Source organism: Tachyglossus aculeatus, chromosome 14 (genome assembly GCF_015852505.1).
Source record: "Tachyglossus aculeatus isolate mTacAcu1 chromosome 14, mTacAcu1.pri, whole genome shotgun sequence".
Classification (NCBI taxonomy): domain Eukaryota; kingdom Metazoa; phylum Chordata; class Mammalia; order Monotremata; family Tachyglossidae; genus Tachyglossus; species Tachyglossus aculeatus.
The window spans coordinates 57,015,700-57,034,656 of record NC_052079.1 but is presented as its reverse complement, the minus strand read 5'-3'; the positions used below and the strand labels follow the sequence as shown (position 1 = coordinate 57,034,656).

Below are 18,957 nucleotides of genomic sequence, written 5' to 3'. Positions count from 1 at the left end.
GCCCTACATGGGACAATGTGATTACCCTGTTTCCCCCCCAGCGCTTAGAACAGTGATTTGCACATAGTAAGCGCTTAACAAATACCAACATTCTTCTTCTTTTTTTTTTTAATGGTATTCGTTAAGTGATTTTACTATGTGCCAGGCGCTGTACTTAGTGCTGAAGTAGGGCTCACGGCTTCTAGACTGTGAGCCCACTGTTGGGTAGGGACCGTCTCTATATGTTCCCAACTTGTACTTCCCAAGCGCTTAGTCCAGTGCTCTGCATACAGTAAGCGCTCAATAAATACGATTGATTGGTTGATTGATTAAAAGATAATCAGGTTGGCCGCAGTCTGTGTCCCAGAAGGAGCATTGCAAAGCAGCGTGGGTTCATGGTCATGGGTTCTAATCCCGCCTTTGCCACTTGTCTGCTGTGTGAACTCGGGCAAGTCACATCTCTGTGCCTCAGTACCCTCCTCTGAAAAATGGGGGATTAAAACTGTGAGCCCCATGTGGGACAGGGACTGTGTCTTATCCTGTATCTACCCCAGTGCTTAGAACAGTGTCTGGCACTGAATACCATGATTATTGTACAGAGGAGGGTACTGGGGCCAAGAGAAGCAAAGTGACTTACCCAGGGTCACTCAGCAGACAAGTGGCGGGGCCGGGATTAGAACCCAGATCCTTCTGATTTTAGACTGTGAGCCCACTCTTTTAGACTGTGAGCCCACTGTTGGGTAGGGACTGTCTCTATATGTTGCCAACTTGTACTTCCCAAGCGCTTAGTACAGTACTGTGCACACAGTAAGCGCTCAATAAATACGATTGATGATGATTCCCAGGCCCGGACGCTATCCACTGGGCCACGCTGCTTCCCATTCTTCTGGAATTATAACCCCTTTCCACCTCCCTCTCCCCACCCATCCTTATCCCCACCCAAATGGCAGAGGGGAAGAGAGGAGTGAGCCTGGCAAAGGAATCTTAATAATAATAATAATGGCATTTATTAAGCGCTTACTATGTGCAAAGCACTGTTCTAAGCGCTGGGGAGGTTACAAGGTGATCAGGTTGTCCCACGGGGGGCTCACAGTCTTCATCCCCTTTTGACAGATGTCTATTCTATTTATTTTACTTTGTTAGTATGTTTGGTTTTGTCTCCCCCTTTTAGACTGTGAGCCCACTGTTGGGTAGGGACTGTCTCTATATGTTGCCAATTTGTACTTCCCAAGCGCTTAGTACAGTGCTCTGCACGCAGTAAGCGCTCAATAAATACGATTGATGATGATGATGACAGATGAGGTAACTGAGGCCCAGAGAAGTGAAGTGACTTGCCCAAAGTCACACAGCTGACAGTTGGCGGAGCCGGGATTTGAACCCGTGACCTCTGACTCCAAAGCCCGTGCCCTTTCCACTTAGCCACGCTGCTTCTAGTTAGTTGCCAACAAGTAACTAAATCGAGTCGCAACCGGATCCCTGGGTTGGCACGACCTCCGTTGGCGTCACTCTGAGCAGGCCTCTCCAAGGGCCTGGATCCTGGATAGCCGGACTTCCGAGTCCGCATCCCATCGGAAAACCTGAGCCGAAGAACTGGCGTTATTACGAGAAGCAGCGTGGCCCGGTGGAAAGAGCTCGGGCTTTGGAGTCCGAGGTCATGGGTTCAAATCCCGGCTCCGCCAACCGTCAGCTGTGTGACTTTGGGCAAGTCACTTCACTTCTCTGGGCCTCAGTTACCTCATCTCTCAAAAGGGGATGAAGACTGTGAGCCCCCCATGGGACAAACTGATCACCTTGTAACCTCCCCAGCACTTAGAACAGTGCTTTGCACATAGTAAGCGCTTAACAAATGCCATTATTATTATTATTATTATTTTTATTATCTTAGGCACCAACTTTTCCCTGGATCCGATGACTCTGTTCTCCCTGTTCTGGGCACTGAGGGAAAAGGGGGATCAACATTCCTCCAATGCTCCAAAAACAGAAAGGCTTTTCTGCCCTAACGGACCCTTCGGGTGACGGTTGAAAGGTCCCCTCTGTCTTTTTGCAGAATTGTTTGAATTCTTCTGGGTGTGGGAGGAAAGTGAAGCAGAATGGACCCTGCTGTACATATTTATTACTCTATTTATTTATTTATTTATTTATTTTACTTGTACATTTCTATCCTACTTATTTTATTTTGTTGGTATGTTTGGTTCTGTTCTCTGTCTCCCCCTTTTAGACTGTGAGCCCACTGTTGGGTAGGGACTGTCTCTATGTGATGCCAATTTGTACTTCCCAAGCGCTTAGTACAGTGCTCTGCACATAGTAAGCGTTCAATAAATACGATTGATTGATTGATTGATTGGTTGATTGCTGTCTTCGATTAGCCAAACAATCAGTCTGTTGTATTTATTGGGCGCCTACTGTGTGCAGAGCACCATACCATACTGTGAGCCCCACGTGGGACAACTTGATCAACTTGTAACCCCCCCGGCGCTTAGAACAGTGCTCTGCACATAGTAAGCGCTTAACAAATGCCATTATTATGATTATTATTATTATTACTAAGGGCTTGGGAGGGGACAGTGCAACAGAACTGGTTGACTTGATTCCTGCCCTCAAGTAGATAATCGATCTACTTGATTGATTGATTATTGATTGAGGAGGAGGGAGGAGGAGTCAGTCAGTCGTATTTGTTGAGTGCTTACTGTGTCAGCGTGGCTCCGTGGAAAGAGCATGAGCTTGGGAGTCAGAGGTCATGGGTTCAAATCCCGGCTCCGCCACTTGTCAGCTTTGTGACTTTGTAACTTCTCTGAGCCTCAGTTACCTCATCTGGTAAATGGGGATGAAGACTGTGAGCCCCACGTGTGACAACCTGATCACCCTTGTATCCTCCCCAGCGCTTAGAACGGTGCTTGGCACATAGTATGTTGTCATTATTATTATTATTATTACAGACTTCTGTACTGAGCACTTGGGATTGTACGTTATAACAGAGTTGGTGGAAACGATCCTTGCCCACAAAGAGCTTACGGTCTAGAGGGGGAGACAGAAAATATTATAAATAACTAATGGATATGGTCATAATTGCTGTGGGGCTGAGGGAGGGGTGAGTATCCTCGCTCCACCACGTGTCTGCTGTGTGACCTTGGGCTAGTCACGTCACTTCTCTGTGCCTCAGTTGCCTCATCTGTAAAATGGGGATTGAGACTGTGAGCCCAATTTGGGACAGGGACTGTGTCCAACTCAATTTGCTTGTAAGCACCCCAGCGCTTAGTACAGTGCCTGGCACATAGTAAGTGCGTAACAAATGCCATAATTATTATTGTTGTTATCATTACCATTATTAAAGGGGGCAAATCTACATTGGAGTCTTCAGTCACCTCCTCACGATTATTGTGTATGTCAATTGTCCAGTTGTTTCTGTTTAACTTGTCATCTCTCCTAGGACACAGACCTCTGTTAGCCAACCAACCGATCAAACAATCAGTAGGATTTATTGTGGTATTTGTTAAGCATTTATTGTGTGCTGCGCTCAATACTAAGCACGGGGTAGATACAAGATCATCGGGTCTCACATAAGGCCCACAGCCTATGTAGGCGGGGAAACAGCTATTTGAAACCCCATTTTGCAGATGAGGTAACTGAGGCACAGAGAGGTTGTGGTTTGTCCAACCGACTGGTCGTTGTTCTTTTCATTCATTCATTCAGTGGTATTTATTGAGCTCTTACTAAGTGCAGTACAATTCAACAGGGTTTAGACTGTGAGCCCACTCTTTTAGACTGTGAACCCACTGTTGGGTAGGGACTGTCTCTATATGTTGCCAGTTTGTACTTCCCAAGCGCTTAGTACAGTGCTCTGCACATAGTAAGCGCTCAATAAATACGATTGATGATGATGATGGTGATGGTAGACATGTTCCCTGCCCCCTACGACCTTACGGCGTAGAGGAGGGGACAGACTTTAATATGAATAAATAATTTACTGAGCTGGGGCTGAGTGCGGTGTGAATACCAAATGCCCAAAGGTATGGATCGTGGCTACCAACTCTCTTGTCTGGTAGTTTCCCAAGCGCTTAGTACAGTGCTTCACGCAATAGAAGCGCTCAGTAAATTTCGTCAGTTGGCGGACTGATTTCCGCTGAGAGCCTAACAGCCGTGTCTAATAGAAGCAGCTAGAGAAGCAGCGTGGCTCAGTAGGAAAGAGCACGGGCTTTGGAGTCAGGGGTCATGGGTTCAAATCCCGGCTCTGCCAATTGTCAGCTGTGTGACTTTGGGCAAGTCACTTAACTTCTCCGGGCCTCAGTGACCTCATCTGTCAAATGGGGATGAAGACTGTGAGCCCCACGTGGGGCAACCTGATTACCTTGTAACCTCCCCAGCGCTTTGAACAGTGCTTTGCACATAGTAAGCGCTTAATAAATGCCATCATTATTATAATAGCAAATGAAAGTTTCCGCCTTGAGAGAGTCCAGTGAAATATGTTGGAGATGTTGCTGTTAATGTCCGTCTCCCCCGTAACCTCATTCTAGGCAAGGAGCGTGTCTGCCAACTGTGTTCTATTGTACTCTCCCAAGTGTTAGTACAGTGCTCCACACACAGTCAGCGCTCAATAAATCCATTAGATTGGTTGATGGATCGCCTAACCTTTCCCCCTGCACTTTCCCAACAGAGGAGGAGCTGAGGAAGCTGAGGGAGGAGACCAACTCAGAAGTCCTAAAGCAAGAACTGGAAAAGGAGCGGCAGAGGAGATTAGAGCTAGAACAGAAATTCCACGAAGTTCTGAAGGCAAGGTAATGGGGTGCGTCTTGGGGCGATCATTCCGTTCCACAGTCTCGGGGAGAAGGAGGGATTCCCAAGCCTTTTTTTTTTCTTCACGGTATCTGTTAAGCGCTTACTATGTGCCAGGCACTGTACAAAGCGCTGGGGTAAGTACAAGGTAATCAAGTTGGACACACTCCCTGTCCCACATGGCTCTCACAGTCTTCATCCCCATTTTCTAGATGAAGGGACTGAGGCCCAGAGAAGTCAAGCGGCTTACCCAAGGCCCCAGGGCAGACAAGTGGCGGAGTCGGGATCAGAACCCAGGTCCTCCTGATTCCCAGGCCTGGGCTCTATCTACGCTGCTCCTCTTCCAGGGAGCTTCCAACAGTTTCCCAAGGGTTTTCCAAGATTTTACTGGGGTTTCTGAAAGGTTTTCCAAGAACTTCCCAAATGATCACCCCACAGCTGTGTCTAATAGCAAATGGGAATCGCCCCACGACGCACCTTGGAGGTGTCGGTGAGGAAAAGATTGGAGCATTTAAGCGTTGAGTCCCCTGGGCCTGCTTCCCCTCCTGCCCACCCTTTATGAGGGCCCAGGGGTCAATCTCAAGCGAGTTGGCCAAGCGATAAGTCCTCTGGTCCCTGGTCATGCTATCCCGTCATCCCCCCAAGTGCTTAGTATAGTGCTCTGCACATGGTAAGCACTCAATAAATGCATTTGATAGATGAAATCAAGGTACTGTAAATAGGTTGGCGTTAGTTGAGCAGAGAGTCCAGATTGGAGGAGATCCATGGGGTAAGTTAAGGAGGGAGAGAGCTGATTTGAGTACCTTAAGGCTGCAGCGTGGTTTGGTGGAAAAAGCCCGGTCTTGGGAGTCGGAGGATGTGGGTTCTAATCCTGGCTCTGCCACTTGTCTGCTGTGTGACCCTGGGCAAGCCACTTAACTTCTCTATGCCTCAGTTACCTCATCTGTAAAGTGGGGGCTAAGTGTGCCCCATGCAGGACAACCTGATTACCTTGTATCCACCCCAGCGCTTAGAACAGTGTTTGGCACATAGTAAGCGCTTAACAAATGCGGTAATTATTATTATTGAGGGTAAGGAGTCTCTGTGTGAGGCAGAGGTGGACGGGCAACCATTGGAGATTTTTGAAAAAAGGGGAGCTATGGACTGAAGTGTTTTTCAGAGAAATGATCCTGGTAGCAGAGTGAAGTATGGACTGGAGAGGGGAAAGACGGGAGGCTGGGAGGTCAGCGAGGAGGCTCGATGCAGTAGTCAAGGCAGGAAATATAAGTGCTTGGATCAGCGTGGCTTAGTGGAAAGAGCCAGGTTCTAAACCCAATTTGGCCAGTCACCTGCTGGGTGACCTTGGGTAAGTCACTTCACTTCTCAATGCCTCAGTTTCCTCATCTGTGAAATGAGGATTCAGTCCCCGTTCTCCCTCCTCCTTAGGCTGGGAGCCCCATGTGAGACAGGGACCGTGTCTGACCTGATTAACTCGTAGCTACCTCAGCGCTTAGGACAGTGCTTGACCAATAGGAAGCGCTTAACAAGTGCCATAATAATAATAACAATCTGTGTGCTAGCAGTTTGGCTGGAGGGGAGAGGGCAGAGTGTAGAGATGCTGATAAGACAAGCCTGAACGCAAGACCGGAGAAGGAAGCCGAGGAACATCTCCTTTCTTCCCCCCGGGGGTCTCTAGTGCTAATGGATTTCTCGTGGTTTTTTCTTTTCTTTTTTTCTTTCTTTGAATTTTTCCCTCGTTAAGAACGGAGGAGCAGACAGCCCCGCAGCCACAGCCCGCGAAAGGACCGGCCCAAGTCAACAACGGAACAGGTAGAGTTGGGGGCAGAGCCGTTGCTTTCTGTGCCCATCTTCCGCTCATCCCACGCTGGCGCAGGGAGATGGCCATGCCATCTTTGGGCGCCCGGCTTCCCCAGGGGCGGCGCGGAGGTTGGAGACAGCGGCAGTCTCCCCCAGGACCTCCCAGCCAGCGGCCCCTGATGATTCGCTTCCACTTCATTTCCGCGTCTTTCGAGCTCACTGTGGGCAGAAAACGTGTCTCCCTGCTCTGTTATATTGTCCTCTCCTAATCGCTTAGCGATCGTCAAACATGGAGATTGTCCAACCTCGCAAGCTGGGACAGAATTGACTGGTCCACCTAGATGACTAGGAATCCCTGCTTCCCTCTGTTTCCTGCCTCCCTCCTTCCTTCTGTCCCTCCCCCCATCCCTTCTTCTACCTCCCTCCCTCCCATCCTCTCTCTCTCCTTCCATTCTTCGCTCCTTAATAATTATAATTACGGTATTTGTTAAGCACTTACTGTGTGCCATGCACTGTTTTAAGCGCTGGTGTAGATACAAGGTAATCAGGTTGTCCCATGTGGGGCTCACAGTCTTAGTCCCCATTTTACAGATGAGGTAACTGAGGCCCAGAGAAAACCCACGACCTCTGACTCCCAAGCCTGGGCTCTTCCCACTAAGCCACACTGCTTCTCCTTCCCTCCATTCTTCCCTTCCTCCCTCTCTCCTTCCACCATTCCCTTTTCCCCTCCCTTCCTTTCTTCATCTTTCCCTCCTTCCCTCTGTTCTTTCCTCCCTCCTTCCTTTTGCCCCTCCCTCCATTTGTCCTTTCTTTCTTCTGCCCCTCCCTCCTTCCTTCCTTCCCTCTATCCCTCCATCCTTCCATCACCTCTCTCCACCCTCCCTCTCTCCAACTGGGAACAGTCAGAGAAATCAGTGAGATGACCACCCTTGGATTTGCTCCCTTTTATTCACCCCACCCTCAGCCCCACAGCACTTATGTCCAGATCCGTCATTTATTTCTTTATATTAGTGTCCGTCTCCCACTCTAGAATGTAAGCTCACTGCGGGCGGGGAATGTTTCTGCTTATTGTGGTATTTTATTTTCCCAAGTGTTTAGTACAGTAAGCGCTCAGTAAATACGATCGACCAACTGACTGACTCTAGACAATGAGCTCGTTGTGGGCAGGAATGTGTCTGTTCGTTGTTACATTGTACCTCTCCCAAGTGCTTAGTATAGTGCTTTGCACACAGTAAGCGCTCAATAAATACGAGTGACTGAATAATTCCCAGGGCTCTGAGAGCCTCAGGCCAGAGGGTTGGATTGCATCCGAGCCATTATTAATTCCCCTCGTACCCTGCTCTCCCCTCCCACGCTTTTTTTCTTTCTCTCCAGGGGACCAAAGGCTAGAAAGTGAACCCGGGAAGAGAGGGGGAGTTGGTTTTTGTGCACAGATGGATCGGCTCTTGGGTCGATCAGCTGCCAACTCATCAAGTGGAAAGCACCCAGAGTGGCCTCTTTATCGGTCAGCCTGCGGTACTTATCCTTCTGCATGTCCGGCCCAACTCTGCTCTCTCTCCTGGGTTCACTTGGCAACAGTGAGTTACCTGGCAGGAAAGAATGAAAATCCATCAGTGAGCACCCCCAGGCAGCTGCATGCTGTAAGCCCAAACTTCTAAAGCCCCCAGAAAGGCAGAGGGAATAAAAGATGAAAGCAGCCATGACAAGAGATTGAAAAAAATCAATGGGTCTGCACAGTTTTCCCGAGGCCCAACCCTCCCCTCCTTCCAGGCGCTCCTTGGCCTGTGCCCCCTTTTCTTCTCCCCCTTTCAGCTGGCTCAGGGACACAGACGCGGATCCTGGGAAACTCCTAAAGAAAGGCTGGAGAAAAGAGCCGATTCACAGCTTTTCAGGCTCCCTGGCTGGCCTCGCTTCAGCCCATAGGCACATGCTTAGGTGCTGATTTGAGTGATGAGAAGACAGCTTCTCTCTTCCAGCCCTTTTTTTTTTCCAGTGGTACTTATTATGTGCCAGGCTGTGGGGTAGAAACAAGATGAATGAGATCATCAGGTCAGACACAGTCCCCTGTCCCATTTGAGGCTCACAGTCTTAGGGGGAACTGAGGCCCGGAGAAGTGAAGTGACTTGCTCGTGTTTCCCCATTTGACAAGTGGAGGAGCTGGAATAACAATAATAATAATAATAATGGTACTAAGTGCTTACTATGCGTTAAGCACTGGGGTAGATGCAAGCTTATCAGGTTGGACGCAGTCCCTGTCCCACATGGGGCTCACAGTCTTAATCCCCATTTTACAGTTGAGGGAACTGAGGCCCAGTGAAGTGACTTGCCCAAGGTTCCCCAAAGGACAAGTGGCAGAGCCAGAATAATAGTAATAATAATGATAGTATTTTTTAAGTCCTTACTAAGTGTCAAGTGCTGTTCAAAGCGCTGGAGTAGATGCAAGTTAATCGGGTTGGACACAGTCCCTGTCCCACATGGGGCTCACAGTCTTCATTTTCAGATTTTTACAAATTTTGCAGATACATCTGTACAAACACAAATGTACAGATCCATTTTACAGATGAGGTAACTATGGCCCAGAGAAGTGAAGTGATTTGCCTGAGATCCCACAGCAGACAAGTGGTGGAGCCGGGATTCGAACCCAGGTCCCCTGAATCCCAGGCCCCAGCTCTTTCCACCGGGCCATGCTCCTTGCCAGAGTTCACACCTTTCAGGCGATGGGAGTTTCTCTCCCTTGCGGCTGGCCGCGTCCCCTGTGATTTGGTGCATAGTCCAGACGGCGGTATCCGAATCCCATTAAGACTGACCATTAGGAAGTCTTGAATCAATCAATCCAAGGTATTTACTGAGTGCTTACTATGTGCAGAGCACTGTACTAAGCACTTGGGAGATAACACCACCATAGAGTCAGCAGACACGTTCCCTGCCCAAAATGATCTTACATCCGGGGGTGGGGGGGAGGATGTAATATGAATAAATGTCATAATATATAATTACATATATACTATATATATATTTATAAATATATATAATTAAAGATATATACCTAAGTGCCATGGGGTTAGAGGTGGGGTGAAAATCAAATATTCAAAGGTCACAGATCCAAATGCATAGATGACGCAGAAGGGAGAGGGAGCCGGGGACAGGAGGGCTGAAATGGGGAAGGCCTCAGAGAAACTCGGATATAATAATAATGGCATTTGTTAAGCGCTTACTATGTCCAAAGGACTGTTCTAAGCGCTGGGGAGGTTACAGTGTTATCAGGTTGTCCCACATGGGGCTCACAGTCTTCATCCCCATTTTACAGAGGTAACTGAGGCACAGAGAAGTGAAGTGACTGGGCCGAAGTCACACAGCTGACAGGTGGCCGAGCCGGGATTTGAACCCATGACCTCTGACTCCAAAGCCCGGGCTCTTTCCACTGAGCCACGCTGCTTCTCTAGCCACTCTGCTTCTCTGGATATGAGGATGTGAGTTCTAGCCTCAGGGAGGAGATCGCAGACCAGCTGGGAAATCCCTCCTGTCTCAGTGACCGACTTCACAAACGGACTGGTGGCACCTGGAGATTTCATTAGATGGTGTTTTTTTCTTTTATGACGTTTATGGAATTTGTTAAGCACTTCCTATGTGCCAGGCACTTTACGAAGCGTTCGGGTAGATACAGACTAATGAGGTTGGACACAGTTTTTGTCTCACGTGGGGCTCACGGTCTTCATCTCCATTTTACAGATGAGCTAAGTGAGGCACAGAGAAGCCAAGTGACTTGCCCAAGATCACCCAGCAGACAAACAACGGAGCCAGGATTAAAACCCAAATCCTCCTGACTCGCAGGCCTGGGCTTTATCCATTAGGCCATGCTGCTTCTTTGGTTTAATACTCTGAGCTCTTCAAGGGAAAAGTGCCCCACAGCACTTACGTCCATAACCATAATTTATTAATATTAGTGTCTATCTTCCCCTCTAGGATGTAAGCTCGTTATGGCAGGGAATGTGTCAGCTATATTGTACTCTCCCAAGCACTTAATACAGTGCCCTGCACAAAGTAAGCACTCAATAAATACGACTGATTGATTGAAGGGGCCGATCTTAGATTACAAGCTCCACGTGGGACAGGGACCACATCTCTACTTCCCTAAGCACTCAGCACGTAGTGAGCGCTCAATACATAGTCTCAACTTTAATATCTACATGCCAAGATGCTGAGGCTATTCCTTCTAACCTAGAAGGATCTAAATTTGGCAATCCATCAGTCAGTCAATCAAAGGTATTTACTGATTACTTACTGTGTCCAAGCACTTAGCATTTGGGACAGTACAACACAAAAGAGTTGGTAGACATGATCCCTAACCTCAATCAATCAATCAGTCATATTTATTGAGCACTTACTGTGTGCAGAGCACTGTACTAAGCGCTTGGGAAGTACATCAATTACCATCAAAACCCAGGGGCCGGGTGCCCGGCAATTTGGGGGTTTGTTTTCTTAGATAAACGCAGTCAGAGGATGTGTTCGCGAGTTCAAAAGTGGTTCTACGAGAAATTTGGGGAGTATGTGGAAGATTTCAGATTCCAGCCTGAAGAGAACACCGTGGAAACCGAAGAGCCCCTCAGTGCCAGAAGGTGAGGTCTGAAGGGAAGGTCGGTCGGCTGGGAGGGTTCATTCATTCATTCATTCATTCAATCGTATTTATTGAGCGCTTACTGTGTGCAGAGCACTGTACTAAGTGCTTGGGAAGTCCAAGTTGGCAACATATAGAGACGGGTTAGCCAAGGGTTATAGGGTTAGCCAAGGCTTCACAGATTACTGGGAACGTGTTTTTTGTTAAGTGGAAAAATCAAGGTGAAATCCATCCCGTAGCCGTTGGTCTCTGTGAGGAGTCCTGCTCCAAGGACTTCGGCTCTCGGTGTGGAGATGGAATTCTTGCTTTTCAGGAAACCGTCACAGCTGGTTTCCTAGTTTACACTGGTCTTCCGCTACTCTATGAAGGGAAGGGACCTATCTGGGGGCAGGCTAAGTTTCCTTTTCTCATTCGGAAGGGAAAGTCAGTCACAACTGACCTCTGGCCTAGGATTTTTGGCAGCTCAGAGAGACCACGGACCACTGTTCTTGCGTTTTGGATAGTGATTGAAATCCGCTGGGTGGGAGGGGCCCGTTCAGGGCATCCGTGTCGGCTCTCTCGTGGTGTGGAACATCCTTTGACGTTTGTCCGTGTTGGTTTTTTTTTTTTGGCCTAGATTAACTGAAAACATGAGACGATTAAGTAAGTACTGAGCTACTGCACTATTTGGTTGTAAAAATTAAGTAATGTATAGGCAAAGTCAATCTGTGGACTTTTCCATTTGTGTTCTGGGCAGGGGACACGTTTACCAACTCTGTTCTGTTCTATCTGTTCTGTTGTTCTGGATTTATGGTGGTAGAGGACTCCCATCCCATCATGCACGGCCTTTGGTGATCCCGAGTGAATTTTTGAGTACTTAGTACAGTGCTCTGCACACAATAAGTGCTCAATAAATGCCACTGATTGATTGATTGGGTGAGAGGATGTCAAGGATCTGAGAAACAAAATTCTGCCTTCATCAATTTACACTTCAAATTGAGCTTTGTGTAAATGACAGCCTCTTAACGAGAACACGTGAACCCCATTGTATTTTATTTTTTTTCATTTTTTTCTGGTTATTTGTTAAGGGCTTACTATGTACCAGGCACTGTTCTGAGCACTAGAGTAGATACAAGCTAATCGGTGGGACACAGTTCCTGTCCTACATGGGACTCACAGTCTTAATCCCCATTTTACAGATGAGGAAACTGAGGCCCAAAGAAGTGAAGTGACTTGTCCAAGATCACCAAGCAGGCACGTGGCATGACCAAGATTAAAATCCAGGTCCTCTGACTCCCAAGCCTGGGCTCTTTTCCTTAGGCCACGCTGCTCTGCAATCCATTCATTCAGTCGTATTTATTGAGCGCTTACTATGTGCAGAGCACTGTACTAAGCGCTTGGGAAGTACAAGATGGCAGTTAATACCATCATAAAGAATACAGGTGTTGTCTGCACAGGTACTTTAAAGTACTGTTCTGGAAATATAGCAAGACCGTGGAGATGATGTGAAAAACTGTTCATGATTTCTTTTCCTTTCCCCAGAGCGAGGTGCCAAGCCTGTTACTAATTTCGTGAAGAACCTCTCCGCCTTATCAGACTGGTACTCTGTCTACACTTCTGCTATTGCCTTTATTGTAAGTGGGTTTTTTCCCCTCAAACGGAAATGCTTGTTTATGTCGAGGTGTTTGTGGCTCATGTAACTGAGTAAATTGGGTGTGGGTGAAGAAAGTGGATAGTATATGTCCTCCAGTGTCCTTCCCCTTCCCCGAGTGGCTCTTTGGTGGTAGGGGGCTTCCATCGTGCACTGCCTTTTGGTGATCGGAGTGAATTTTTGAGCACAGTCATCAGCCCTTGACCGGATAACAAGTTTAGAGATTTCTCCCGCCCCATCAGAAACCCCTTGGAGGTGTCCACTACAGTGCCATGTGTCCTTTAGTGCCAGTGATAGCTTTTGATCTCCCAAAATTACAACTAGCGAGCCGACTGCCCCTTCCTGAGGAACTAGAACATCTTTTGTGTAGCCCTTCTTGGGTTGGCCTAAGGAGAAGCAGCGTGGCTCAGTAGGAAAGAGCCCGGGCTTTGGAATCAGAGGTCATGGGTTCAAATCCCGCCTCCGCCAATTGTCAGCTGTGTGACTTTGGGCAAGTCACTTAACTTCTCTGTGCCTCAGTTACCTCATCTGGAAAATGGGGATTAAATCTGCGAGCCCCACAAGGGACAACCTGATCACTTTGTAACCTCCCCAGCGCTTAGAACAGTGCTTTGCACATAGTAAGCGCTTAATAAATGCCATAAAAAAAAAAGAGTGCAGGGCATTCGGAGAACATCCACGAGGTGAGGAAAATGGGGGCTGTCTTCCCAGAGCATCATCCGGGTATTCTTGCAAGTGGTATGTTTGGTTTTGATCTCTGTCTCCCCCTTTTAGACTGTGAGCCCACCGTTGGGTAGGGACTGTCTCTATATGTTGCCAATTTGTACTTCCCAAGTGCTTAGTATAGTACTCTGCACATAGTAAGCGCTCAATAAATACGATTGATGATGATGATGATGATGATGATGGGCATACCGAATCACCAGTTTGGGCCAGGAATTCTGGTTTGGTTTCGTGTAAACCAGGTCGCTTTCCGGGTCCCTCGGGAACAGTGGGCGGTAGTTAAGTGAGCCCACAGAGAGCAGGAAGAACTCTCAGCGGGGGGAATTGGCGGTGGGGAGACCTAGAACTGGAGGAACTGCCGGCCATAGGTGGAAAAGAGGGGTGGCGGCCGACGAGACGCCAATTTGCTGTCTTCCGGTTGCACTGAAGCTGCCGTGTCTCAATCAATCAACCAATCGTATTGATTGAGCACCTGCTGTGTGCAGAGCACTGTACTAAGCACTTGAGAAGCACAAGCTGGCAACATATAGAGACAGTCCCTACCCAACAGTGGGCTCACAGTCTAGATGGGGGAGACAAAGAACGAAACCAAATATATTAACAAAATAAAATAAATAGAATAGATATGTACAAGTAAAATAAATATAGAGTAATAAATATGTACAAACATATATACAGGTGCTGTGGGGAAGGGAAGGAGGTAAGACGGTGGGGGAGAGGAAGGAGGGGGCTCAGTGTGTCTCGCTCCCCCTGCTCCTCCTCACTGTCAGGCCTCCACCTCTGATGCTTCCGGGGTTTCCTAACCACCCCCGACCCCCAGGGATCTAGGATTGGTGCTTTACAAAGCATCCTGGCTTCCTTCTTTCTACTCGTCAATGCGGCGGGGCCTTTGGCGAGCTGCCTTTCATCTGTCTGTCCTTCCGCGGGGGCGCGGTATGAGGCTTGCCAGCCCACGCCCATGCTGCCCGTCGGGCGGCCACCTGTCGCCCCTGGACCTGTGCCCAGCACCTACTCAAGTCACTTTGGCTGGGTCATGAGAAAGAAGGAGGCAAAATGTAGGGCAACAAGCACATAAAACCACACCTGATGCTAGAGAAGCAGTGTGGCTTAGTGGATGGAGCCCGGGCCTGGGAGTTGGGAGGACCCGGGTTCTAATCCTGCCTCCACCACATGTCTGGTCTATGTCTTTGGGCAAGTCACTTCGCTTCTCTTAGGGAAGCAGCGTGGCTCAGTGGAAAGAGTCTGCTCTGTGACTTTGGGCAAGTCACTTCGCTTCTCTTAGGGAAGCAGCGTGGCTCAGTGGAAAGAGTACGGGCTTTGGAATCAGAGGTCATGGGTTTGAATCCCGACTCCGCCACATGCCTGCTGTGTGATCTTGGGCAAGTCACTTAACTTCTCTGGGCCTCAGTTACCTCATCTGTAAAATGGGGATTAAGACTGTGAGCCCCACGTGGGACAACCTGATCACTCTGTATCCCTCCCAGCGCTTAGAACAGTGCTTTGCACATAGTAAGCACTTAACAAATGCCAATTATTATTAGGTTATGGGTTCGAATCCCGGCTCTGCCACTTGTCAGCTGTGTGACTTTGGGCAAGTCACTTCACCTCTCTGGGCCTCAGTTACCTCATCTGTAAAATAGGGGCTAAGGCTGTGAGCCCCCCTCCAGACAACCTGATGACCTTGTAACCTCCCCAGCGCTTAGAACCGTGCTTTGCACATCGTAAGCACTTAACAAATACCATCATCATTATTATTATTATTATTCTCTGGGCCTCAGTCTCCTCAGCTATAAAATGGGGATTCAGTATGTCCCTCCTACTTAGAATGTGAGCCCAGTGTGGGACAGAGACTGTGTCCGACTTGATTAGCTGGTCTCTACCCCAGCGCTTAGAACAGTGCTTGACACATAGTAAGCACTTAAGTATACTAACAATGATAGTTATAATAATAGAAATAATAATTTGTAAAAGGGAGTCACACTCCAGATACGAGCAGTTATCTCCTAGGAATCTGACCTTATTTCAGAGGAACTGGCAGGATGCTATTCTTGGGGAAATGAAAGATGCCAGCCAGCTGAAGCCCAGAGAGAACAGACATCTGGAGATGTAGTCATCGGGGCCTTTTTTTTTAATTGGGATTTATTAGCTAGCCACTATACTAAGCGCCGGGGTAGAGACAAGGTTGAATTCAGCCTACATGGGGTTCACAGAGGGTCGTCTTCCTCTCTTTATTCCCACACAGGGCCCTCCCCTTCCCCCCTACTAGGGGAATGCCACTCCTCTGAGCAGTTTTCTGGGTCTCCCCTTCGGGGGTCGGGGTTGGGGGCTCCGTGGCAGCGGTGATTCCCTTTGGGAGGGGCCGGGTTGGGAAGCAGGGAGGGCCACATTGTAAGGTTGCGTTCTGGTCGCCGGTAACTCCGCCATTTCTGCTCTGTTCTCCCCTCCGCAGGTCTACATGAACGCCGTGTGGCAAGGCTGGGCCATCCCCATGTTCCTCTTTTTAGCGATTCTGAGGTTGTCCTTGAATTACCTCATAGCCAGGTATTTAAGCCGTTCGACTCTGGCTTTGCCACAAAGCCATTTGATGCCCTTCCTCCTCCGTCCTCCTACTCCCACCCCAAAGGAGGTTCTCAGGGCATTCCCCCGAACCAGGAGAACGGGTTCCAGAAAGCTGGTGGGCGGAGGGCGATGTGGGAGCTCAACTGGTAGTGTTGCCCGCCCTGCCTGACACCCCCATTCTTTCATTCATTCAGTCATATTTATTAAGCTCTACTGTGTACACAGCACTGTACTAAGTGCTTGGGAGAGTACAATACAACAATAAAGCCCTTCAGCGGGTGTTCCTGCATAAACCCCAGATGTAGCCAGAAACCACAGTCCTGCTCAATCCGCCTCAACCCAGCCCTTCCTGGCAGGGTCAGTCAGTCAGTTGTATTTATTGAGCACTTACTATGTGCAGAGCACTGTACCAGGCACCTGGAAGACTGCAACAGAGCAATAGAACAGACACATTCCCTGCCCGCAATGAGCTTACAGTCTAGAGGGGGAGGCAGACATTAATAGAAATAAAGAAATGACAGATGGGGACATAATTACCGCGGGTCTGGGGTTGACGGGGATGAATAAAGGGAGCAAGTCAGGGTGATGCAGAAGGGAGTGGGAGAAGAGGAAATTCTCCCTTGGAGGAGAATGGGCCTTCAGGAAGGCATTGAAGATGGGGAGGGTGATTGACAGTGGGTCAGCGAGTCCACCACCCCCCTGCCTTCGGACGGGCCTGCTTCCACGGCACATTAGCGGCCGGTTAAAAATTGCTGCCTTGGCAATATTTTTGATGTTCCTGAAGAAGGTTCAATAAATACGATTGAATGGATGAAAGGTTGAGTAGTTAGCAAAGCAGCGATGCAGTTGAGAACATCCGTAGCGTGCCTTTCTTTACGGAACTCTAAAGCGCTTCACAGGTTAACTCCATAATCCCAGCCCTTGGGATTCCAAAACAGTTCTGCTTCTCAGGGAGGTTATTTCTGATGGCGGGTCTTAAAGCTCAAAGGCGAGGAAGGGGTCAAGATTGTAAACTCCTTGAGAGCAGGGATTACGGGCCTTGCTTCTCTCATCAATCGTATTTATTTCACTCTCCTTTCCTCCCAAGGGCTTAGGAGAGTGAAGTTTGACAAATACCATTGACTGACTGACTGACTGACTGACTGATCGATAAGCAAATGGTGGGAGTGTTAGTCAAGGCCAACATCCACCAAGGGAGGACAAATCCACAGACCAAGAAAAGAGAAGAGAAGTGAGGGGATTTTTTTTTGAGACACCTCCCGCAGACCGAACGATTCTTCATACCCCTGCCCCCCAATAATTCCTAGAGTGAGGCTTCACTGAAAACTTAACCTATAACAGATTCAGAATCAGCAGTACTGACTGGGGGGGCTACTGTTTGTAGTAGGTGCCCTGTACTAGATTCATTCATTCATTCAGTCGTATTTATTGAGCGCTTACTGTGTGCAGAGCAGTGTACTAAGCGCTTGGGAATTACAAGTTGGCAACATACAGAGACAGTCCCTACCCAACAACGGGCTCACAGTCTAGAAGGGGAGACAGACAACAATCAATCAATCAATCAATCGTATTTATTGAGCGCTTACTGTGTGCACAGCACTGTACTAAGTGCTTGGGAAGTACAAGTTGGCAGCATATAGAGACAGTCCCTACCCAACAACGGGCTCACAGTCTAGAAGGGGAGACAGACAACAATCAATCAATCAATCAGTCATATTTATTGAGCTCTTACTATGCGCAGAGCACTGTACTAAGCGCTTGGGAAGTACAAGTTGGCAGCATATAGAGACAGTCCCTGCCCAACAGTGGGCTCACAGTCTAAAAGGGGACAAAATATGTGGACAAAGTATGTGGACAGGTGTCAAGTCGTCAGAACTTGGAGATCAATCAATCAGTCGTATTTATTGAGCGCTTACTGTGTGCAGAGCACTGTACTAAGCGAAGGAGATGCTTGGAGAACATCAGAGGAGCAGCGTGGCCTCGTGGAAAGAGCCCGGGCCTAGGTCAGGGGACTTGGGTTCTAATCTCGACTCTGCCAGCTGGGGCAAGTCATTTCACTTTGTGCCTCAGTTCCCTCACCTGTAAAATGGGGATTCATTATCCTCTCTGGGGGCGGGAGAGGGCTGTTCATGGATCAGCTGCTGGCGATTTTCCACACCTCCCTGTTGTACTGGAAACGTCTCTCAGTCCTTGTGCTTTGTTGCGGGCTGGCGGCTTTCAGAGGAGTCTTTTCTGGCCGGCGTTTAAATTACTCCGTTGATCTCGCAGGGGCTGGCGGATACAGTGGAGTATCGTCCCTGAAGTCTCAGAAGTCGTGGTAAGTCTTAAGTACGAGTTTATACCATCCTGTGGTTCATTCCCGTTCATCCCACCAGCTGATGGGGAGAGGGGGCACTTGTAGATATGGCGGGATCTCTGACCTGGTTCTTCCAGGGAGCGGACCTTAGTTACGCCTAGGCCCAGGGCCTAATAATAATGATAATAATAATAATAATTGTGGTGCCTGCTCAGCACTTACTATGTGCCAGACGAAGCACTGAGTTGAATAAAAGCAAATTGGGTTGGACAAAGTGGGGCTCACAGATCATCATCAATCGTATTTATTGAGCGCTTACTATGTGCAGAGCACTGTACTAAGCGCTTGGGAAGTACAAATTGGCAACATATAGAGACAGTCCCTACCCAACAGTGGGCTCACAGTCTAAAAGATCCCCATTTTACAGATGAGGGAACTGAGGCCCCGAGAAGTGAAGTGAGTTTCCTATAAGGTCACACAGCAGACAAGTGAAAAAGTGGAGAAGCAGCGTGGCTCGGTGGAAAGAGCACGGACTTTGGAGTCGGAGGTCATGGGTTCGAATGCCGACTCCGCCACTTGTCAGCTGTG

At 48.5% G+C, this 18,957-nt stretch overlaps 1 protein-coding gene across 2 annotated transcripts in view; it reads left to right on the top strand.

The window, feature by feature from the left end:
- Positions 1–18,957, top strand: part of GRAMD4 (GRAM domain containing 4) — a 114,283-nt gene that overhangs the window by 66,946 nt on the left and 28,380 nt on the right. For both annotated transcript variants that reach the window (XM_038756249.1, XM_038756248.1), the window contains exons 4-10: positions 4,631–4,751; positions 6,491–6,558; positions 11,030–11,162; positions 11,778–11,803; positions 12,683–12,774; positions 15,964–16,055; positions 18,342–18,390. In XM_038756249.1, the coding sequence (XP_038612177.1) occupies positions 4,631–4,751; positions 6,491–6,558; positions 11,030–11,162; positions 11,778–11,803; positions 12,683–12,774; positions 15,964–16,055; positions 18,342–18,390 (581 nt within the window). The remainder of the gene's footprint in view (positions 1–4,630; positions 4,752–6,490; positions 6,559–11,029; positions 11,163–11,777; positions 11,804–12,682; positions 12,775–15,963; positions 16,056–18,341; positions 18,391–18,957) is intronic.